This window comes from Salvelinus sp. IW2-2015, linkage group LG4q.1:29 (genome assembly GCF_002910315.2).
Source record: "Salvelinus sp. IW2-2015 linkage group LG4q.1:29, ASM291031v2, whole genome shotgun sequence".
Taxonomy (NCBI): Eukaryota; Metazoa; Chordata; class Actinopteri; order Salmoniformes; family Salmonidae; genus Salvelinus; species Salvelinus sp. IW2-2015.
In genome coordinates, this window is record NC_036842.1 from 14351493 (window position 1) to 14370398 (window position 18906).

At 42.3% G+C, this 18906-nt stretch overlaps 2 protein-coding genes across 6 annotated transcripts in view; both read left to right on the forward strand.

Moving 5' to 3' along the window:
- The window catches only part of pigo (phosphatidylinositol glycan anchor biosynthesis, class O), a 16711-nt gene extending 9075 nt beyond the window's left edge, over positions 1-7636 (forward strand). For all 4 annotated transcript variants that reach the window (XM_023983885.2, XM_023983884.2, XM_023983883.2 and 1 more), the window contains exons 8-11: positions 4540-4743; positions 4987-5177; positions 5930-6000; positions 6207-7636. In XM_023983885.2, coding sequence (XP_023839653.1) covers positions 4540-4743; positions 4987-5177; positions 5930-6000; positions 6207-6336 — 596 coding nt within the window. In that variant the 3' untranslated portion in view covers positions 6337-7636. The remainder of the gene's footprint in view (positions 1-4539; positions 4744-4986; positions 5178-5929; positions 6001-6206) is intronic.
- Positions 7637-14402: 6766 nt separating this feature from the next.
- ccl19b (chemokine (C-C motif) ligand 19b) lies at positions 14403-15662 on the forward strand. 2 transcript variants are annotated; one of them, XM_023983207.2, is made up of 4 exons: positions 14403-14564; positions 14837-14957; positions 15085-15200; positions 15370-15662. In XM_023983207.2, exons 1-4 carry the CDS (start codon positions 14504-14506, stop codon positions 15384-15386), a joined length of 315 nt encoding a protein of 104 aa, XP_023838975.1. In that variant the 5' UTR covers positions 14403-14503; the 3' UTR covers positions 15387-15662. The 2 variants fall into 2 exon arrangements, with proteins under 2 accessions (XP_023838975.1, XP_023838974.1); XM_023983206.2 differs by having other exon boundaries at positions 14407-14564; positions 15085-15209.
- Positions 15663-18906: the final 3244 nt, after the last annotated feature.

Genomic DNA, 18906 nt, shown 5'->3' on the forward strand with positions numbered 1-18906 from the left:
ATGAGTCTTCAAAACTCTATGCTGTCCCTCTCCATGAAGAACAAAACAATGTACGAATATGCCTTTCAGTCTTGGTTATGTAACCACCATACATAGCCACTTGGAGACTGCACTTCACGTTGAATGTGGTAAATGACCTTTTAATGGCGTCAGACGACGGCTCTGCATCTGTCCTCGTGCTCCTAGACCTTAGTGCTGCCTCTTTGATACCGTCGATCACCACATTCTTTTGGAGAGATTGGAAACCCAAATTGGTCTACACGGACAAGATTTCTGGCCCTCGGTTAGATTCTTTATTCCTATCCTGGTTTGGGGGGAAACGATATCCAGTTTGTCTCCTCGTGATATGGTAGTAATAGTCTCTGACAAATCAATCTGTACATTCGTGGCTCTCCCTCCAAGTTCCGTTTTGGACGATCACTCATCTGTTAGTCACTATATATTTTACCTCTTCGGAACTCATTTCGACAAACATAATGTTAACTTTCACTGCTCATGCGAATGACACACAGCTTACAAATGTCAATGAAAACACTCTCTTCAGTGGTTGCATATGATTCGAGTGTAGTCTGGCCCAGGAGTGTGAAGGTGAACGGAAAAGGCTCTGGAGCAACGAACCGCCCGTGCTGTCTCTAACCTGGGCCGGCTTCCCCTCTCTGTTCCAACTGAGGATTCCTCATGCCTCCCTTAACCCTTTACAAGAGGGGCTGAGGTCACTGCTGCGTCTTTCATGCCCGATCACCTAGGAAGGGTACGCACGGATCACTTGAGCTGGATGCAACCATTCGGTAATAAGCACCAACGTTATCACAGTGATCCTTCCCTGTCTTGGGGTTGAGTTCGGCCTCCACCCCTTGCGGTTATGTGCCGTTGGCGAGATCTTTGTAAGAGGACCTCATGATACTTCTTGCTGCTGTGAACCCATCTCTGGCGACAGAACAGATTGTAAACAAGCTATTCCGTGATGTAAAGTAATCCCTCTAGTGGCTTGTACGGGGCTGTGACTTTGGCCAAAGTGCTAATCACCACTGCAAGCTACTAATATATATCCTGTCTCTTATTGTTTTGAACTTCAGACTCAGGACAGCTGAGCTTTGGAGGAATACGCAGATTTAAAGAGGAGTCCGTAATTTGATTTCTAATGATCATGATCTTTTCCTCAAAGAAGTTCATGAATTTATTACTGCTGAAGTGAAAGCCATCGTCACTTGGGGAATGCTGCTTTTTAGTTAGCTTTGCGACAGTATCAAAAATACATTTCGGATTGTTCTTATTTTCCTCAATTAAGTTGGAAAAATAGGATGATCGAGCAGCATTGAGGGCTCTTCGATACTGCACGGTACTGTCTTTCCAAGCTAGTCGGAAGACTTCCAGTTTGGTGTGGCGCCATTTCCGTTCCAATTTTCTGGAAGCTTGCTTCAGAGCTCGGGTATTTTCTGTATACCAGGGAGCTAGTTTCTTATGACAAATGTTTTTCGTTTTTAGGGGTGCAACTGCATCTAGGGTATTGTGCAAGGTTAAATTGAGTTCCTCAGTTAGGTGGTTAACTGATTTTTGTCCTCTGACGTCCTTGGGTAGGCAGAGGGAGTCTGGAAGGGAATCAAGGAATCTTTGTGTTGTCTGAGAATTTATAGCACGACTTTTGATGCTCCTTGGGTGGGGTCTGAGCAGATTATTTGTTGCGATTGCAAACGTAATAAAATGGTGGTCCGATAGTCCAGGATTATGAGGAAAAACATTAAGATCTACAACATTTATTCCATGGGACAAAACTAGGTCCAGTGTATGACTGTGACAGTGAGTAGGTCCAGAGACATGTTGGACAAAACCCACTGAGTCGATGATGGCTCCGAAAGCCTTTTGGAGTGGGTCTGTTGACTTTTCCATGTGAATATTTCCATGTGAATATTAAAATCACAAAAAATTTGAATAGGTTAGAAAGGTCCGATGGGAACTCGGTGAGGAACGCTGTATATGGCCCAGGAGGCCTGCTATAAAAAGTGATTGAGTAGGCTGCATAGATTAAATGACTAGAAGCTCAAAAGACGAAAACGTCATATTTTTTTTGTTGTAAATTAATATTTGCTATCGTAAATGTTAGCAACACCTCGCCTTTGCGGGATGCACGGGGGATATGGTCACTAGTGTAACCAGGAGGTGAGGCCTCATTTAACACAGTAAATTCATCAGGCTTAAGCCATGTTTCAGTCAGGCCAATCACATCAAGATTATGATCAGTGATTAGTTCATTGACTATAACTGCCTTTGAAGTGAGGGATCTAACATTAAGTAGCCCTATTTTGAGATGTGAGGTATCACGATCTCTTTCATTAATGGCAGGAATGGAGGAGGTCTTTATCCTAGTGAGATTGCTAAGGCGAACACCATGTTTAGTTTTGCCCAACCTAGGTCGAGGCACAGACACGGTCTCAATGGGGATAGCTAAGCTGACTACACTGACTGTGCTAGTGGCAGACTCCGCTAAGCTGGCAGGCTGGCTAACAGCCTGCTGCCTGGCCTGCACCCTATTTCATTGTGGAGCTAGATGAGTTAGAGCCCTGTCTATGTTGGTAGATAAGATGAGAGCACCCCTCCAGCTAGGATGGAGTCCGTCACTCCTCAGCAGGACAGGCTTGGTCCTGTTTGTGGGTGAGTCCCAGAAAGAGGGCCAATTATCTACAAATTCTATCTTTTGGGAGTGGCAGAAAACAGTTTTCAACCAGCGATTGAGTTGTGATACTCTGCTGTAGAGCTCATCACTCCCCCTAACTGGGAGGGGGCCAGAGACAATTACTCGATGCCGACACATCTTTCTAGCTGATTTACACGCTGAAGCTATGTTGCGCTTGGTGACCTCTGACTGTTTCATCCTAACATCGTTGGTGCCGATGTGGATAACAATATCTCTATACTCTCTACACTCGCCAGTTTTAGCTTTAGCCAGCACCATCTTCAGATTAGCCTTGACGTTGGTAGCCCTGCCCCCTGGTAAACAGTGTATGATCGCTGGATGATTCATTTTAAGTCTAATACTGCGGGTAATGGAGTCGCCAATGACTAGGGTTTTCAATTTGTCAGAGCTAATGGTCGGAAGCTTCGGCGTCTCAGACCCCGTAACGGGAGGAGTAGAGACAAGAGAAGGCTCGGTCTCAGACTCCGACTCGCTGCTTAATGGGGAAAACCGGTTGAAAGTTTCTGACGGCTGAATGAGCGACACCGGTTGAGCATTCCTACAGCATTTCCCTCCAGAAGCCATGAGGAAGTTGTCCGGCTACGGAGACTGTGCAAGGGGATTTATACTACTATCTGTACTTACTGGTGGCACAGACGCTGTTTCATCCTTTCCTACACTGAAATTACCCTTGCCTAACGATTGCGTCTGAAGCTGGGCTTGCAGCACAGCTATCCTCGCCATAAGGCGATCGTTCTCCTGTATATTATGAGTACAGCGACTGCAATTAGAAGGCATCATGTTAATGTTACTACTTAGCTTCGGATGGTGGAGGTCCTCACGAACCATGTCCAGATAAAGCGTCCGGAGTGAAAAAGTTGAATGAAAAAAAAAAGGTTGTGAGGGAAAAACTAAAAATATAAACGGTAATTAAAAAGTAAAAACCGTAAAGTTGTCAGGTAGCAAAGTAAGGTTGGCAACAAAACGCACAGCAACAGGTAAACAAGTCTGCAAGTTGTGACCGGAAATGAGTTGTTGTGCACAGAGTCCTCCCACTCCTCTTTCTATTCTGGTTAGAGCCAGTTTGCGCTGTTCTGTGAAGGGAGTAGTACACAGCGTTGCACGAGATTTTCAGTTACTTGGCGATTTCTCGCATGGAATAGCCTTCACTTCTCAGAACAAGAATAGACAGACGAGTTTCAGAAGAAAATAATTTGTTTCTGGCCATTTTGAGCCTGTAATCAAACCCACAAATGCTGACGCTCCAGATACTCAACTGGTCTAAAGAAAGTCAGTTTTATTGCTTCATTAATCAGGACAACAGCTTTCAGCTGTGCTAACATAATTGCCATTGGGTTTTCTAATGATCAATTACCCTTTTAAAATTATCAACTTGGATTAGCTAACACAACATGCCAWTGGAACACAGGAGTGATGGTTGCTGATAATGGGCCTCTGTACGCCTATGTAGATATTCCATATAAAATCTGCCGTTTCCAGCTACAATAGTCATTTACAACATTAACAATGTCTACACTGTATTTCTGATCAATTTGATGTTATTTTAATGAGCAAAAAATTAGCTTTTCTTTCAAAAACAAGGACATTTCTAAGTGACCCCAAACCTTTGAACGGTAGTGTGCATACCTAGATACATACATACAGACAGACAGACTCCGACATTGCTCGTCCTAATATTTCTTAATTCCATTCTTTTACTTTTTCAATTTGTGTGTATTGTTAGATTTTACTGCACTGTTGGAGCTAGGAACACTAGCATTTCGCTACACCTGCAATAACATCTGCTAAATATGTGTGTGCGACCAATAAGGTTTTACTTTGATTTGACTTGTCTCTCCCTCTGCCAGGTGATTTTTCTGTGCCCTGGACCCCGGTAGTGCTGTGGTCCCTGGCTGCCACTCAGTTCTTCCATGCCACAGGCCATCTGCCTACGTTCCCATCCATCCAGTGGGCTGCTGCTTTTGTGGGCTTCCCTGGTGGGCACACGGGCACCATACTCCCCGCTTCACTGGTCACCCTCAACACCTTCTCCTCACACATCCTCTTTGCAGGTACTCACTTGTTTACTGTGTTGTACAGTAAGAATTCTAATGTGTTTAGATTGATTGACATCGTGGTTAATGTGGCTATAATCATATCCCTCCTGACATTATTTCAGTCTATGCGTAATACTGTACCACATTTCAATACTGACAACCACTTAAGTTAATTGATGGCTATACAGTGTACCTGAATATTGATCATGAATATGATGCTCAGTTTATGCTGATGTGTCTGTATGTTTGTGAATACAGTGGCTTGTCCGCTGCTTCTCTTCTGGCCGCTGGTGTGTGAGGTGCGAGGGGGACGAGGAGGAAGAGGAGGGGGTGGGGAGGAAGGAGAGGACAATGCTATCATGGAGATGAGACTAAGGGAGAGTCCCCAGCAGTTCAGCTCTGCCCTTCTACAGCTCGCAACACGCTACCTCTTCATTAACGGGGCACAGGTAAGCACTATTAGAATAATATCATGCATATTTGAATTTTATTTAAATAACAAAAATATTGCTCTTGATTAATCAGAATGACGCAAAATGCCACAACCGTATGCAGTTGTTTTCTGGGTGCTATTCTCCGGGAGTTTCTGGCTATCAGTAGCCTAGGCTAACAGCAACAGTGAAAGAGAAGTCTGACATTTGCCATTGTAGAACTGATTCTGTTCTGGTGAGATTTTTTGCATTGATCTGTGTCAGGTCTCTGTTGGTGCGTGCCTGTAGGCTAATCATTGTTTGAAATGGGGAAAATAGCATATCGTTGTCAGGGCTGACCGGAGGGATACATGCTGTAATAGTATAAAATGTATTTTCATGTAAAACATAACCCATAGTCCATGAGAGAGACAATGATATTAAAATAATCACTTTGTGTGTCCTCAGTAATGTAGGCTACATTTACAGCTGTAAACAGTGTACTGTCAGCCATGTGACGTCTGAAGCAGCAGTAGCCCAATGGACCGTACATAAACACTACATTTTTAAAGTTTGTTTTTTATTAAATTAAGAATTTCAAACGTCATGAAAATATGCTTGTGTGTAACAAGGTAACTTGGACCATTTCAGTTAGACAACATTTGAAAATAGACCTACATTTATCAAAATGAATACTCTCACAAGTGTTTGAATAATAACGTAGAATTACCATGCCCATCCCTAACACATTTTTCTGCCATTGACTCAGGACCTCCTCTCCCCTCTTTCAGGTCTTTGCATCAGTCTGTGCAGCTGCTATCCTCAGGAGACATTTAATGGTGTGGAAGGTTTTTGCACCCAAGTAAGTATCTTTCCCAACTCACAGTAACCACAGTATTGGCTTTGTGTCATTCCTTCCTACTCTGTGTTACTGGGTTTGTCTAAGTCCCTGATCATGCTCTCAAAATGTGTCATCTGTCTTCTCTAGCATGCTGTTAAGCATTATGTCTTCTCTAGCATGCTATTAAGCATTATGTCTTCTCTAACATGTTTCCTATATATTTGCAGGTTGATGTTTGAGGCCTCAGGGTTCCTGGTGAGCAGTGTGTTTGTGCTGGTGGGGGTGACCCTGGTGATGAGGGTGGACGTGGCAGTGGGGCGCTGGTTTAAGAGACTACTCCCTGACACGTCCGAGTAGAGCTGCTATTGCACTGTTGCAATTGACCAGGGCCCACTGTAAGGCACCCTACACTGTACATCCCTCTCTGGTTCTGGGGGGGTGCAAGGATGGACAGAGGGGGGGTTTTGGGGTGACCCAGGGGAATTCGCCATAAGGGCAGCCGTAAGTATCTAGAGGGACTGAGGTGTTTGGGTGACTTGTCCTCTCAAACTCAACTTCAGTGTAGGCTGTATGATGTCAACAAAGGTGCTCTCTCCTCTTGCTCTGTCAATGCAGGCGGACCACAATGGAACTGAATGGTTGGAACTTTTCACGTCCATCCTCAATACGACAAACTCTAAACCCATTGAAGAACATCTGTAATACTCCACTTTATTCTCCTTGGTCATGTATGGGACAGATCCAAGCCTTCACAGCATTACTCTCCATTGTATTGCCTATCGGGTGGCCAGTTAATGAGGCTGTTTACAGAGTGGATGGGAAAGGGGCCTATGGGACCCACAATGCTCTCTGGCTCATGCTCAGTTATGTATGACAGGTCAACAGGAAATGGGTGGATAGTGTGCAAAAAGCAATGAAATTAATCCATCCCAGCAAAGTGCATTATGTCTGTCATCTCAAGTGTCTGCTGAAGGAAATGATCAATTCTTCTCTTGTTTTTATCGTTTTTATATTTAAAAATGGTGGTTTCTTACTGCCAACACTGACGATTATATTACAATATTTTACAGCATCAGCAATAACTGTCTTAATTCATCTCGAATAACAGTATGATTTATAACAATGTTTTCTAATCCCAAATATACAGGTCAGTAGTCTTATGTGAGCCAATAAAGCACATTTTCCCTTGGACAGGATAGCTTTAATGAATGCCTTGTGTGATGTGACTTGTTGGATGGAAAAAAAGAAAAAGTAGAAATTGAGGACATAAGCATTGACTGTTTTTATTTATTTCTCTGTGGTAGGTACAGTGTGCTGTAGGTCACTGGACAAGGACATGTTACATTTCTCAGCTCTAGTCTGCAATGCATGAAACTGAAGGGATGTCATTTGAGCTCAGGTTGAATTTGCCCCAATGCAATAGAGCTCCCTTGCTCAAGTGAATGATTGATGTCTACTTCTCTTGGCAGAAGGTAGTGGGTACTATATTTATGCCAATCTGAGTCATGCCTTGTTATAAGTGTTGGTGAGTTGATAGGTTCAGTTGCCATAGATTTCTTTCGTTACAAATACTTTTGTTAATATTACTTTTGTTTAATATAACCAATGAACTAAATTGATCTTATTGTGAAACTCAAATTAAATAGTTTGTACATTTATGAAAGTGTTTGTCCCGCTTTAAATTGTTTAGCTTATACTGTGTTCATAAATCCTTCATAAGCACTGCATGTGTTACAAAGCATCCATAACAGTATGTCATGCTTTATAAAGGGTTCATAAATGTGACATGTTTTGCTGAAGGATTGCATACGCTCTAAAATAAGGTCACATTAAACCTAATCTCATTCCCAGACACTATCGGCCAAATGTGTGGAAGGTCTGGTGTACCAACGCATCACACTTGGCCTTCGTTAGTTAGGTTTCAAATCAAATAAATAGTGGAAATGGCCAGGGTTTAGCCATAATTATGATGACTTACTTTACTCAGTAAGGTCACTCCTGTAGAATTCTAAGGTCACTCCCACTAAGGCCAACTCTGAATGGTTGATATCCCAGGCTTATATTTCTTGTGCAATAACCTGGGGACGACGTTACACCAAGAAACACCTTGATGAAAGCCCTCAACCTAAAGAAACACTTACCTTGATGAAAGCCCTCAACCTAAAGAAACACTGACCTTGATGAAAGCCCCCAACCTAAAGAAACACTGACCTTGATGAAAACCCCCAACCTAAAGAAACACTTACCTTGATGAACCCCCAAACTAAAGAAACACTGACCTTGATGAAAAGCCCCCCAACCTAAAGAAACACTGACCTTGATGAAAGCCCCAACCTAAAGAAACACTTACCTTGATGAAAGCCCCAACCTAAAGAAACACTGACCTTGATGAAAAACCCCCAACCTAAAGAAACACTTACCTTAGAACCCCCAACTAAGAAACACTGACCTTGATGAAAGCCCCCAACCTAAAGAACACTACCTTGATGAAAGCCCCCAACCTAAAGAACACTTACCTTGATGAAAGCCCCCAACCTAAAGAAACACTGACCTTGATGAAAGCCCCCAACCTAAAGAAACACTTACCTTGATGAAAGCCCCCAACCTAAAAAAACACTTACCTTGATGAAAGCCCCCAACCTAAAGAAACACTACCTTGATGAAAGCCCCCAACCTGAAGAAACACTTACCTTGATGAAAGCCCCCAACCTAAAGAAACACTTACCTTGATGAAAGCCCCCAACCTAAAGAAACACTTACCTTGATGAAAGCCCCCAACCTAAAGAAACACTGACCTTGATGAAAGCCCCAAACTAAAGAAACACTGACCTTGATGAAAGCCCCCAACCTAAAGAAACCCTTACCTTGATGAAAGCCCCCAACCTAAAGAAACACTTACCTTGATGAAAGCCCTCAACCTAAAGAAACCCTACCTTGATGAAAGCCCCAACCTAAAGAAACACTTACCTTGATGAAAGCCCCCAACCTAAAGAAACACTTACCTTGATGAAAGCCCTCAACCTAAAGAAACACTTACCTTGATGAACCCCCAACCTAAAGAAACACTAACTTGATGAAAGCCCTCAACCTAAAGAAACACTTACCTTGATGAAAGCCCCAACCTAAAGAAACACTTACCTTGATGAAAGCCCCAACCTAAAGAAACACTTACCTTGATGAAAGCCCCCAACCTAAAGAAACACTGACCTTGATGAAAGCCCCCAACCTAAAGAAACACTTACCTTGGATGAAAGCCCCCAACCTAAAGAAACACTTACCTTGATGAAAGCCCCCAACCTAAAGAAACACTTACCTTGATGAAAGCCCCCAACCTAAAGAAATTGAAAGTGGCTTTCTTCTGGAACCAAGTTACATGTTTCTCAGTACACAAACACGCACACAAAAACAAGCCATATCGTGGGGTGCTGGGCCCAATCAGGTCTTTGACACATTCATCCACTTCCCCACTGAAAGATCAGCTACAGAATGTTGTCACCATTGTAACAGGCTGTAATCAAGCCCTGGTCTCCAGCATGGGAACAGAAGAGGAATACCTGGTGCAGTAGTCTCAGGTTGGACTACTCCAAGTCATCTTGGTTCTGACACACACAAACCCATTTAAATACCTCTCACACCCTACAATAACCTGTGGATCACGAGAGAACCTTCATAAATCAGCAGAACGTTAATAACCTATTTATTGACTCTTTGTGTAGTGTCCTGTACTACTTAGTCATGACGCAGTACTTAATTTAAAGACATACCCTTTTGGCCATTTATAACACATACATTAATGCCTTGTATCATATGATGCTGTTCTGACTATAAAGTCAGACACCTTTGGTCATAACACATACAAAAAGGTTTAATGATGTACACACATGTATTTACATTTAGGAAATCATAGATAAAAGCTAAAACAAATAAAGACATGTTTAAACCATACATTTCCTTTAATTTGTATTTTTTCGTAAACAATACAAATAAATAAATACATTAAGTTTCAAAAAGTCAAGCAATGCAATAACATTGAATATTACACAGAGCTGTGAATAGTGTAGCTTTACCCTGAGCTGGCGGACAAATGGATCTTGCTTCTCTGCCTGCTGGAGGTACTGCATGTTGGTTCCAACCTTAAAAGTAACAACAAAGAAAGCTAGCAGGTCTGTTAGGAAATGCCTTTTGTCACACCCTCTGGATAAGTGCATTTCTGTGGTGTGCCAGAAACTCTAAATGGGGAGATGAGAAACTCCATTCGATTCATATTATTATATTCCTCTTTCCTTTACAAATCTCATGACATGTCTATGAGACGTGGCCTTATCTAAGGGGAATTTTATTTAGCTGAGCCTGCAAGCTAGCTTAATTTCGGCTAGCTTGCAATTGCTGTCAAGTCACCGAAATTATTAGAAATAACAATTGAGGTAAGTACAGTATGTAATCTAACTCAAACTAATTTAAATTACAATAAATAAATAAATTTCGCTGTCCTGTGGCACCACAAGTGGGCATTTAATTTTTGAACTCACATGATCAGCAACACTAAAAAAGTACTTCTGGGTCACGGAATTTCAGAAATGTTCTAAATAAAAGTCCCCAACAAATAGTAGAAAACTGTCAATAACCTGTATTTATGATATATGAAAATAATTGTCTAAACATGAACAATAATTCACGTGTTCATATTTAAGGGACATTTGCATTAAATGTGGGTTTAAAAAACATTTTCCAAGATCACATTAATGCCCCCAATTCGAATCACTGTGTATGGAATACATATTGGCTTATAGCCGGTAGCTGTGCATGGGTAAAATCACTGGAGAAGACAAGCCAGTAAAAAAGCCATGTAACAACCTATGCTGTGATATTTGCGTTGTTTGCTCTATAACCCATTCGTTCATACGCCACGTTATATACAATAAGGCTGTGACAGCATAAAGACAACAGTCACACCGTGGTGGAATAAATTAAACTACATCACAAAACCGGAGAGAAGCATCTGTCTGGTGAAGAGCAAGAACTATACTGGGTGCTTTAGTAAAAGTATTGTAGGGAATACTCAGTAAGGTGTGTAGAATGTATATATGGTGTAATGTCATGGGGCTCTGAATAATACGGAGTGTTGCTGAATATGGAATACATAATCATCACGTGGCTTACTGAGCTACAGAAAACCGCTAACCAAACAACAGCATGTTCACTGAATTAAAGGGATAGTACACTCGAAAATGTAAGTTTCCTTAGATTTTTCCCAGACTTCAAAAGTCATCCAATTCTGTGGTCTAGGCATTGTTAGCAAGCAGCATACCACCCTGCATCCCACTGCTAGCTTGCCTCCCAATCTGGCCCTCATACTGTACCATCACGGCCATCTAATCATCCCCGGCTTCCAATTGGCTCATTCCTCTCCCCTGTAACTATTCTCCAGGTCATTGCTTTGTAAATGAGAATGTGTTCTCAGTCAACTTCCCTGGCAAAATAAGGGTTAAAATCCAATGTTGTTTTTCTACAAAAAAAGTCTGAAAAAAGGTGAAAAATGGAAACAGATTTCAAAAGGCCCTACCGATGTTTTTTGCTGTGCATGACTGCACTTTAGAGTGTGCATTTTTGGGGAGGTTGAGGTCAGGTCCAATATTGTCTGTGCACCCAAAAGGGAAAGAGGTCAGGCCATCCTAGAAATGTTTGAGTAATATAATATAAACAATTTAGAAGCTTTAATCGAAAGGGACTTACAGTCATGTGTGAATATATTTTTAAGTATGGGTGTTCCTGGGACTCAAACCCACTATCCTAGCGTTGCAATGCTCTACCAAGATGCTTGACAGGGTTATAAATGCTTTGTGAAGCCTCAATTTAATATGATTTATAAGGCCTTTAAAGCACAGGTTTATGTCACATTTGACATGGGTGGTTATGCCACATTTATGAACCCTTTACAAAGCATGACATATGGTTAAAGATGATTTGTAACACATGTATGTAGTGTTTATGAAGGCTTTATGATGCCTTTATGAGCTGCACTTCATTTAAAGCAGCACCGAAGTTGGTCTGTCAGTCACACTAGTCATTGCTAGTCACAGTCATTACAGCAGAACAGCTCTGCTCAAGGAAGTTAGGCTTGAAATGTGTTGCTAATTGAGACATGAAACAATGTCCAATTTTTAAAAAACAGAACAAAGGGATGCTGAAAAAACAGTTTTTCCAAATTTTTGGCACTCCCACCTGAAGAGAGGAGTCCATGTGCAGCCCATTTCCATTGCTTGGTTCAGGCTGTGAGGTAGGAGTTGATACATTCTGTCGATTCAAGGTTACATCAGCAGTTTCCATGGCTCTGTGAGAGGTTGGGAATCCCCTGCTGACTGCCTGACGAATTTCTGGGAATTGTAGCTATTGACCCCTAGTCAGAGTGACACTTGCCATAGGGCCAAGCAGCCTTATCTCTGATTTTTGCAGAGTGAACTTGGGGCTTCCACAACTCCCTGGCTCTCCTTTACCACCCAGTAGAAGATTAACATCATAATCATGTACAAATATGCAGTGCCACTACCATAGCCTTTCCTTGAACACAAGGTTAATTATTAAAGATTACATGACTAACACTGTCAGAGTATAAAGGAATAGCTGTGCGAAATAAGTGTGCAATATAGTCTCGTACTGCTTATTTTAGAAGCTAGGATTGTTTTCGTACGACATTGCTTTCTTGTGAAAAGAGGTGTACATAGCGTGTCATTGTTGGTCTGTTATCTGTCAGGGATCCCTGTGGAATGACTTCCCAAAAACCAAGTATTCTTGGAACTGTTACAGTGAATTTCTGCTTGGCTTCTGGCCAAAAACAAGAGATACCATTACACATACAACCCTCTTAGTACTGGCTAGTTGTTTGTTGACTGGACAACTACATAACTCTGTAGTGACAGTGGCATCGGCAGGCCAGCTCCAACTTTACGGTTGACATGAGGCGAGCATGGGGTAAATTACTCACCTACGGATGACCGCCACAGTCTATTAGGATTTGACTGCTGCGAGGGGTTGTTAGTTGTTAAGGTACTAAACATTCATGGCCTATGAAACAGGAGAACATGAGAACAGTCATTGGCACCGTCATCCTCCATTTGGCATCGTCATCAGGTCTCTGTAGCTCCAGCCGTTGGTAATTACATGTCTCTGTCACAGCAGAACAAAGTACTGATTGACAATCCCCTTGCCGCCACTGGAGGACTGCCATCTATTGTGCCATGCCTTACTTACCTGCAGATTCTATATCTTTCATGCCAGTACATTATCAAGGGCTCTCTTTCCCGGAATAGGCTTACCCAACAAAGATCCCAGCATAGATCTGGCAGGCGTTGAATAGAGTTATGTGAAACTGGTAAGAATTGACATAATGTGGTGTTTATGTGACATGACACTTTAAAGAGACTTCACAGTGATTAGATAATCATTCCTAATAACCGATCTGAACAAGTTTTACGAGATACAAGTTTGAACAAGCAAGTTTATAACTAAACTGATGGGTTTAGTTATGTGTCAGATAACAAAATGGGAAAACGGCAGTGCCAGTCCTATGTTCTGCAGCTTATTTCGTTACGAGCTACTGGTCCATTTTGTGTGCAGAGATATTCTAAACAACGTAAGAGATTTAATGATAAGTACTTTGTATTGAGAAGCCATATTGTGTACCCTTTTGATAAAACACAGTGTAAAAAGAGTTGTTCTAATCACTGGGTTTGGAAGGAGAAGGCTGCCTCTGGCTTGATCCATCATAGAGACTGGGTGGCATATAATAGCAAAACGAGCTGGAAGGGAGACACATTTAGCTCAACGCAGGATCAAAGTAAACACTAAGCCTTCGTCTCTCTTCATGCCTCATCAGTCTTCAAAAGCGTTTCAGCCTAGACCTGACACGGGGTTAGTAAGACAACCACTGGAATGTACATTTTATGCTACAGTGTATTTGAGAAGGTTCCACACAATTCATATCTGGGAGACAGACAGGTAAGGGCAGACAAACACATCATAGAGGTAGCCTGCCTCAGACGTGTCTGTCCCCTCTGTCACACAGTAAAACACATACATAAAAGAAAGAGTACTGACTTACAGTAACAGCCCCCCTCCTACATACACACAAACAGCCACAAACCAACACACGTTGACACAAGCCACACACCCACGCACAGGACTGAGGCCATCCTATATTATCAGTTCTCATATGTTCCTTATCTCCCCATCAATGGTGAAAATGATTTACAGACATTATTGCCTGGAGGCGTAACTGCAGTGAAAGTATTCTTAAACTCAGAAGAAAGCGCTGGCAGAGCCTCTATTTAGTTTTCTTTAAAAAGGTGAGAGGTCAAGGGGCGTACTGAGCTGAAGCATGGTTTACGGGAAATGGGTGCGTGACTTGAGGACAGTGAAAGTGAAAGGAGTTCTACGGTGAGGATATAAAGCTGTGCCTGAACCACAGTAGTCCATTGATCTGCAGATCCTTGTCTAACGCATTAAGACAGAGCACAACTGAGACAGGATGTCTTTACGGGTGGCTGCACTTCTTCTGTTGGCATCAGTCCTCTGGAGCCATGTAGCAGGTGAGATCCTCTTATTTTCTACTGCAGAGTTGCTGTTATTACTACTTTTGCTGCAAGTTGGCGTCATAGTAACTACTCTAATAACGTCTTAGTAACATGATGCTGTGCCTTGATCACTAGTCGTTATCATCATCTGTGGAACTGTAAACACGCTCTTCATCTTCTCAAGAGAATATTGACATTTAATTTGAGTAGAACGGTATATGCACACAGAAGGGATACACAGAGGGTATAATCTAACCTGCTGTGTGTTTGTGTGTGTGTCCCTTCAGCAAGCACAGATCAGGCTTTGGACTGCTGCTTGACAACGACCGATACCAAGCTTCCCCACAGAGTGGTGAAGTCATACAGTATCCAGACAGTCAGTGGAGGATGTCGGATAGCTGCCACTGTGTAAGCAACATTATACCTTCTACAGACTGAATTGAACCCATCACCCTAACCACAAGTGAATGTTTTCTGCCTGTGTGTGACTACATTGATGCAATGTGTCTGATCTGCCATTTACTTCTGACAACAGGTTTGTCACGAAGAAGAATCATAGACTGTGTGCTCCTCCTGCCACCAAGAACAACTGGGTGGCCAAACTCATCAAGCAACTGAAGAGGAAATCGCATAAGGGAAAGGCCAGAAAAGGCAAGAATGGTGAGCTTCTATGTAAAACTATGATGCAATTCAATAAACAATTCTATTAATGACACAAATAGTCAGTCATGGTGCTCATCTATATTCTTCCTTTAACAGTGAGGTTTCCCAACCTGTCTCTGTATTAACCTGTTACTCTATGTGCTTTATTTCTCATCAGGCAAGAGAAGACACTGAAAGGCTGTGGGTGATCCTTAAACCTCGGAGCTCCAGTATACGTCCTTTGAGAAGATTCAATATTTCAAATATTTTGTGAATGGGACTGAAAGTTAGTTCTCATTTTAAGGTGGATGGCACTGTGATACCGTTGAATTATTTTTGACCAACACTGTGTCATGTGTCGTGTATTGCAGAACATTATTGTCAAAATGTTGCTCACAGTTACTATAAGCTTGATTTTATATTGTATAACTCATTTTATGTAAATAAATAACTGTTTATTTTTTTAAGAAACATTGCATTTTTCATCTTGGTATCAATGATTTAATGATTTCATTCAGTCAAATCCTCTGTCTTATATTATTGGGAGAAGGTTACATTTCCAAGTTATCAGATCAAATCAAATGTTATTGGTCACATACACATGGTTAGCAGATGTTATTGCGAGTGTAGAGAAATGCTTGTGCTTCTAGTTCCAACAGTGCAGCAATATATAACATGTAATCTAACAATTCCACAACAACTACCTCATACACACAAAAGTAAAGGAATGGAATAAGAATATGTACATATAAATATATGGATGAGCATTGACAGAGGGGCATAGGCAAGATGCAATAGATGGTATAAAATACAGTATGTACATATGAGATGAGTAATGCAGATATGTAAACATTATTAAAGTAGCATTATTAAAGTGACTAGTGATACATTTATTAAAATGGCCAATGATTTCAAGTCTGTATTTAGGCAGCAGACTCTCTGTGTTTATGATGGCTGTATAAGTCTGATGGCCTTGAGATAGAAGCTGTTTTTCAGTCTCTCGGTCCCAGCTTTGATACACCTGTACTGACCTCGCCTTCTGGATGATAGTGGGGTGAACAGGCAGTGGCTCGGGTGGTTGTTGTCCTTGATTATCTTTTTGGCCTTCCTGTGACATTGGTTGCTGTAGGTGTCCTGGAGGGCAGGTAGTTTGCCCCCGGTGATGCGTTGTGCAGACCGCACCACCCTCTGGAAAACCTGTGGGCGGTGCAGTTGCCATACCAGGCGGTGATGCAGCCCGACAGGATGCTCTCAATTGTGCATCTGTAAAAGTTTGTGAGGGTTTTAGGTGACAAAACTAATTTCTTCAGCCTCCTGAGGTTGAAGAGGCGTTGTTGCGCCTTCTTCACCACACTGTCTGTGTGGACCATTTCAGTTTGTCTGTGATGTGTACGCTGAGGAACCTAAAACTTTCCACCTTCTCCACTGCTGTCCCGTCAATGTGGATAGGGGGGTGGTCCCTCTGTTGTTTCCTGAAGTCCACGATCATCTCCTTTGTTTTGTTGACGTTGAGTGAGAGGTTGTTTTGCTGACACCACACTCCGGGTGCCCTCATCTCCTCCCTGTAGGCTGTCTCGTCGTTGTTGGTAATCAAGCCTACTACTGTTGTGTTGTCTGCAAACTTGATAATTGAGTTGGAGGCACATGAAGCGGGCGGATCCGCGAGCGGAGCGGGGTCTACGTCCTGCACCGGAGCCGCCACCGAGGCTAGATGCCCACCCGGACCCTCCCCTATAGAGTCAGGTTTTGTGGCCGGAGTCCGCACCTTTGGGGCGGGGTACTGTCACGCCCTGACCTTAGAGATCCTTTATTCTCTATTTTGGTTAGGTCGGGGTGTGACAGGGTGGGCATTCTAGTTTCTTTATTTCTAGGTTGGCTTGGTATGGTTCCCAATCAGAGACTATCGTTGGCTATCGTCTATCGTTGTCTCTGATTGGGGATCATATTTAGGCAGCCTTTTCCCACCTGTTTGTTGTGGGATCTTGTTTGTGTATAGTTGCCTTGAGCTGCATAGCTTCACGTTCGTTTTGTTCTTTATTGTTTTTTTGCCGGTTCGCGTAATAAAGATGATGAACCCAAACCATGCTGCATTTTGGTCTGATTCTTACAACAACGTTCGTGACAATTGGGACATCAGCTTCATGTCTCCCTGTAACTCACCATCTAATGGCTCATGAGAATGTGACATCTGTATATTCATGGAAGCCCCATGTAGGTGAAGTTTCGTCAGGCTACTCCTCTAAATCCCAGTTTCACACCCAGACCTGTCAGACTAATGTGGGAACATACTAACTCCCTCAGATTGACAGTTGAAGTTGAAACAACCAGTCTGTTCTGTCAGGGATGTGACAGAGCCTGGGCTGTATTCATATTACTATCAAGTTTCAATCCACTATCCATATATAATGTGTTTCTAGTATTTCTAACCAATGCTGTATGAAAAATACCTCAAATGGGATGTGCCACTGAAAGTCATTTATACAGACATTAGATGAGGGCAGTTCATTACAGCGGCAGATTGTCTCCATTTTTTGATACAGGGTCAATTTGGCTGATTTGAGCAGAATCAACAGTCATGAAGAGGTGATGGTCAAAGTGCGTCATCTTCTGGTGATTTATGAAGATGAGGTGAGGCAGAGCATGTTTTGTAAATTAGATTCATTTCCCCTTTTGCTCCACAGGAAATATGTACCTGCTGTGTGGATGGCTACAGGGTAATGGAATAGAATTACAAAGTCATTTTGCTGCATACAAACAATATTTAGTGCTGGGGATACTTTGAATATGACCTTAGAGATTCACATGAATCATTTTCGGTGGATTTGATTGATATCAAAAGCTATCTAATGCTAATGTTATATTACAGAAAGAGTAGCACACATACATAGGATCCCACACACCAGACAGATCCTGATTTCTTTTGGATATGATATTTTCCCAGCTGGCGGGTAATCCTCTGAGTCGGTCTCTTCTGTCCCTGGACTGAGACTGATTTCTCTCTCCACTGGGGCTACTGCTAAGATAAGGAACTTGGACAACACACACACACACACACACACACACACACACACACACACACACACACACACACACAACACACAGCTATTTGCAACAACACACACACACACAACAAACAACACAACACACACACACACATACACACACACTAACACACACACACACACACACACACACACACACGTCCCAGATGTCCCAGATGTCCCAGATGTCCCAGAATCCTCCATTGCCTGCAGCCCTGAACGCACCGATTACAGTCATACACTCTATGATATGAGAGAACATTCAGCTTTCTCAACACGGTAAATTGGTTTCTCAGCAAGGGTGAGGATGTTACTGTAGCTTTCTTCACCAACATTGAGGATATCTGGGGAATGCTTTTCATTCATTATAAAATCTAAACAAAGTTTTTACATCTAAGCACTTTTTGGTTTAGCCTTCATCAATTTGGCAGCAGTGGAACAGGAAAGGGCTTGTGTACGAAAATAAAGTTCCCATCTGTCTCTTGCTGCTCTATTTTCTTTCCCTTCAATTTATTCCCTTTCATAGTCACTTTGTGTCAGTCTCATGCACTGCACCCTGTTTCTGGTCCTCCCAGTGTTCAATCCCACTAGTAACTGTTACACTCTGCAATCACACACCCATTCAGCAGCCTCTTACTCTGCCTCTCTGCCTCTCACACAGGAATGATGTTCTT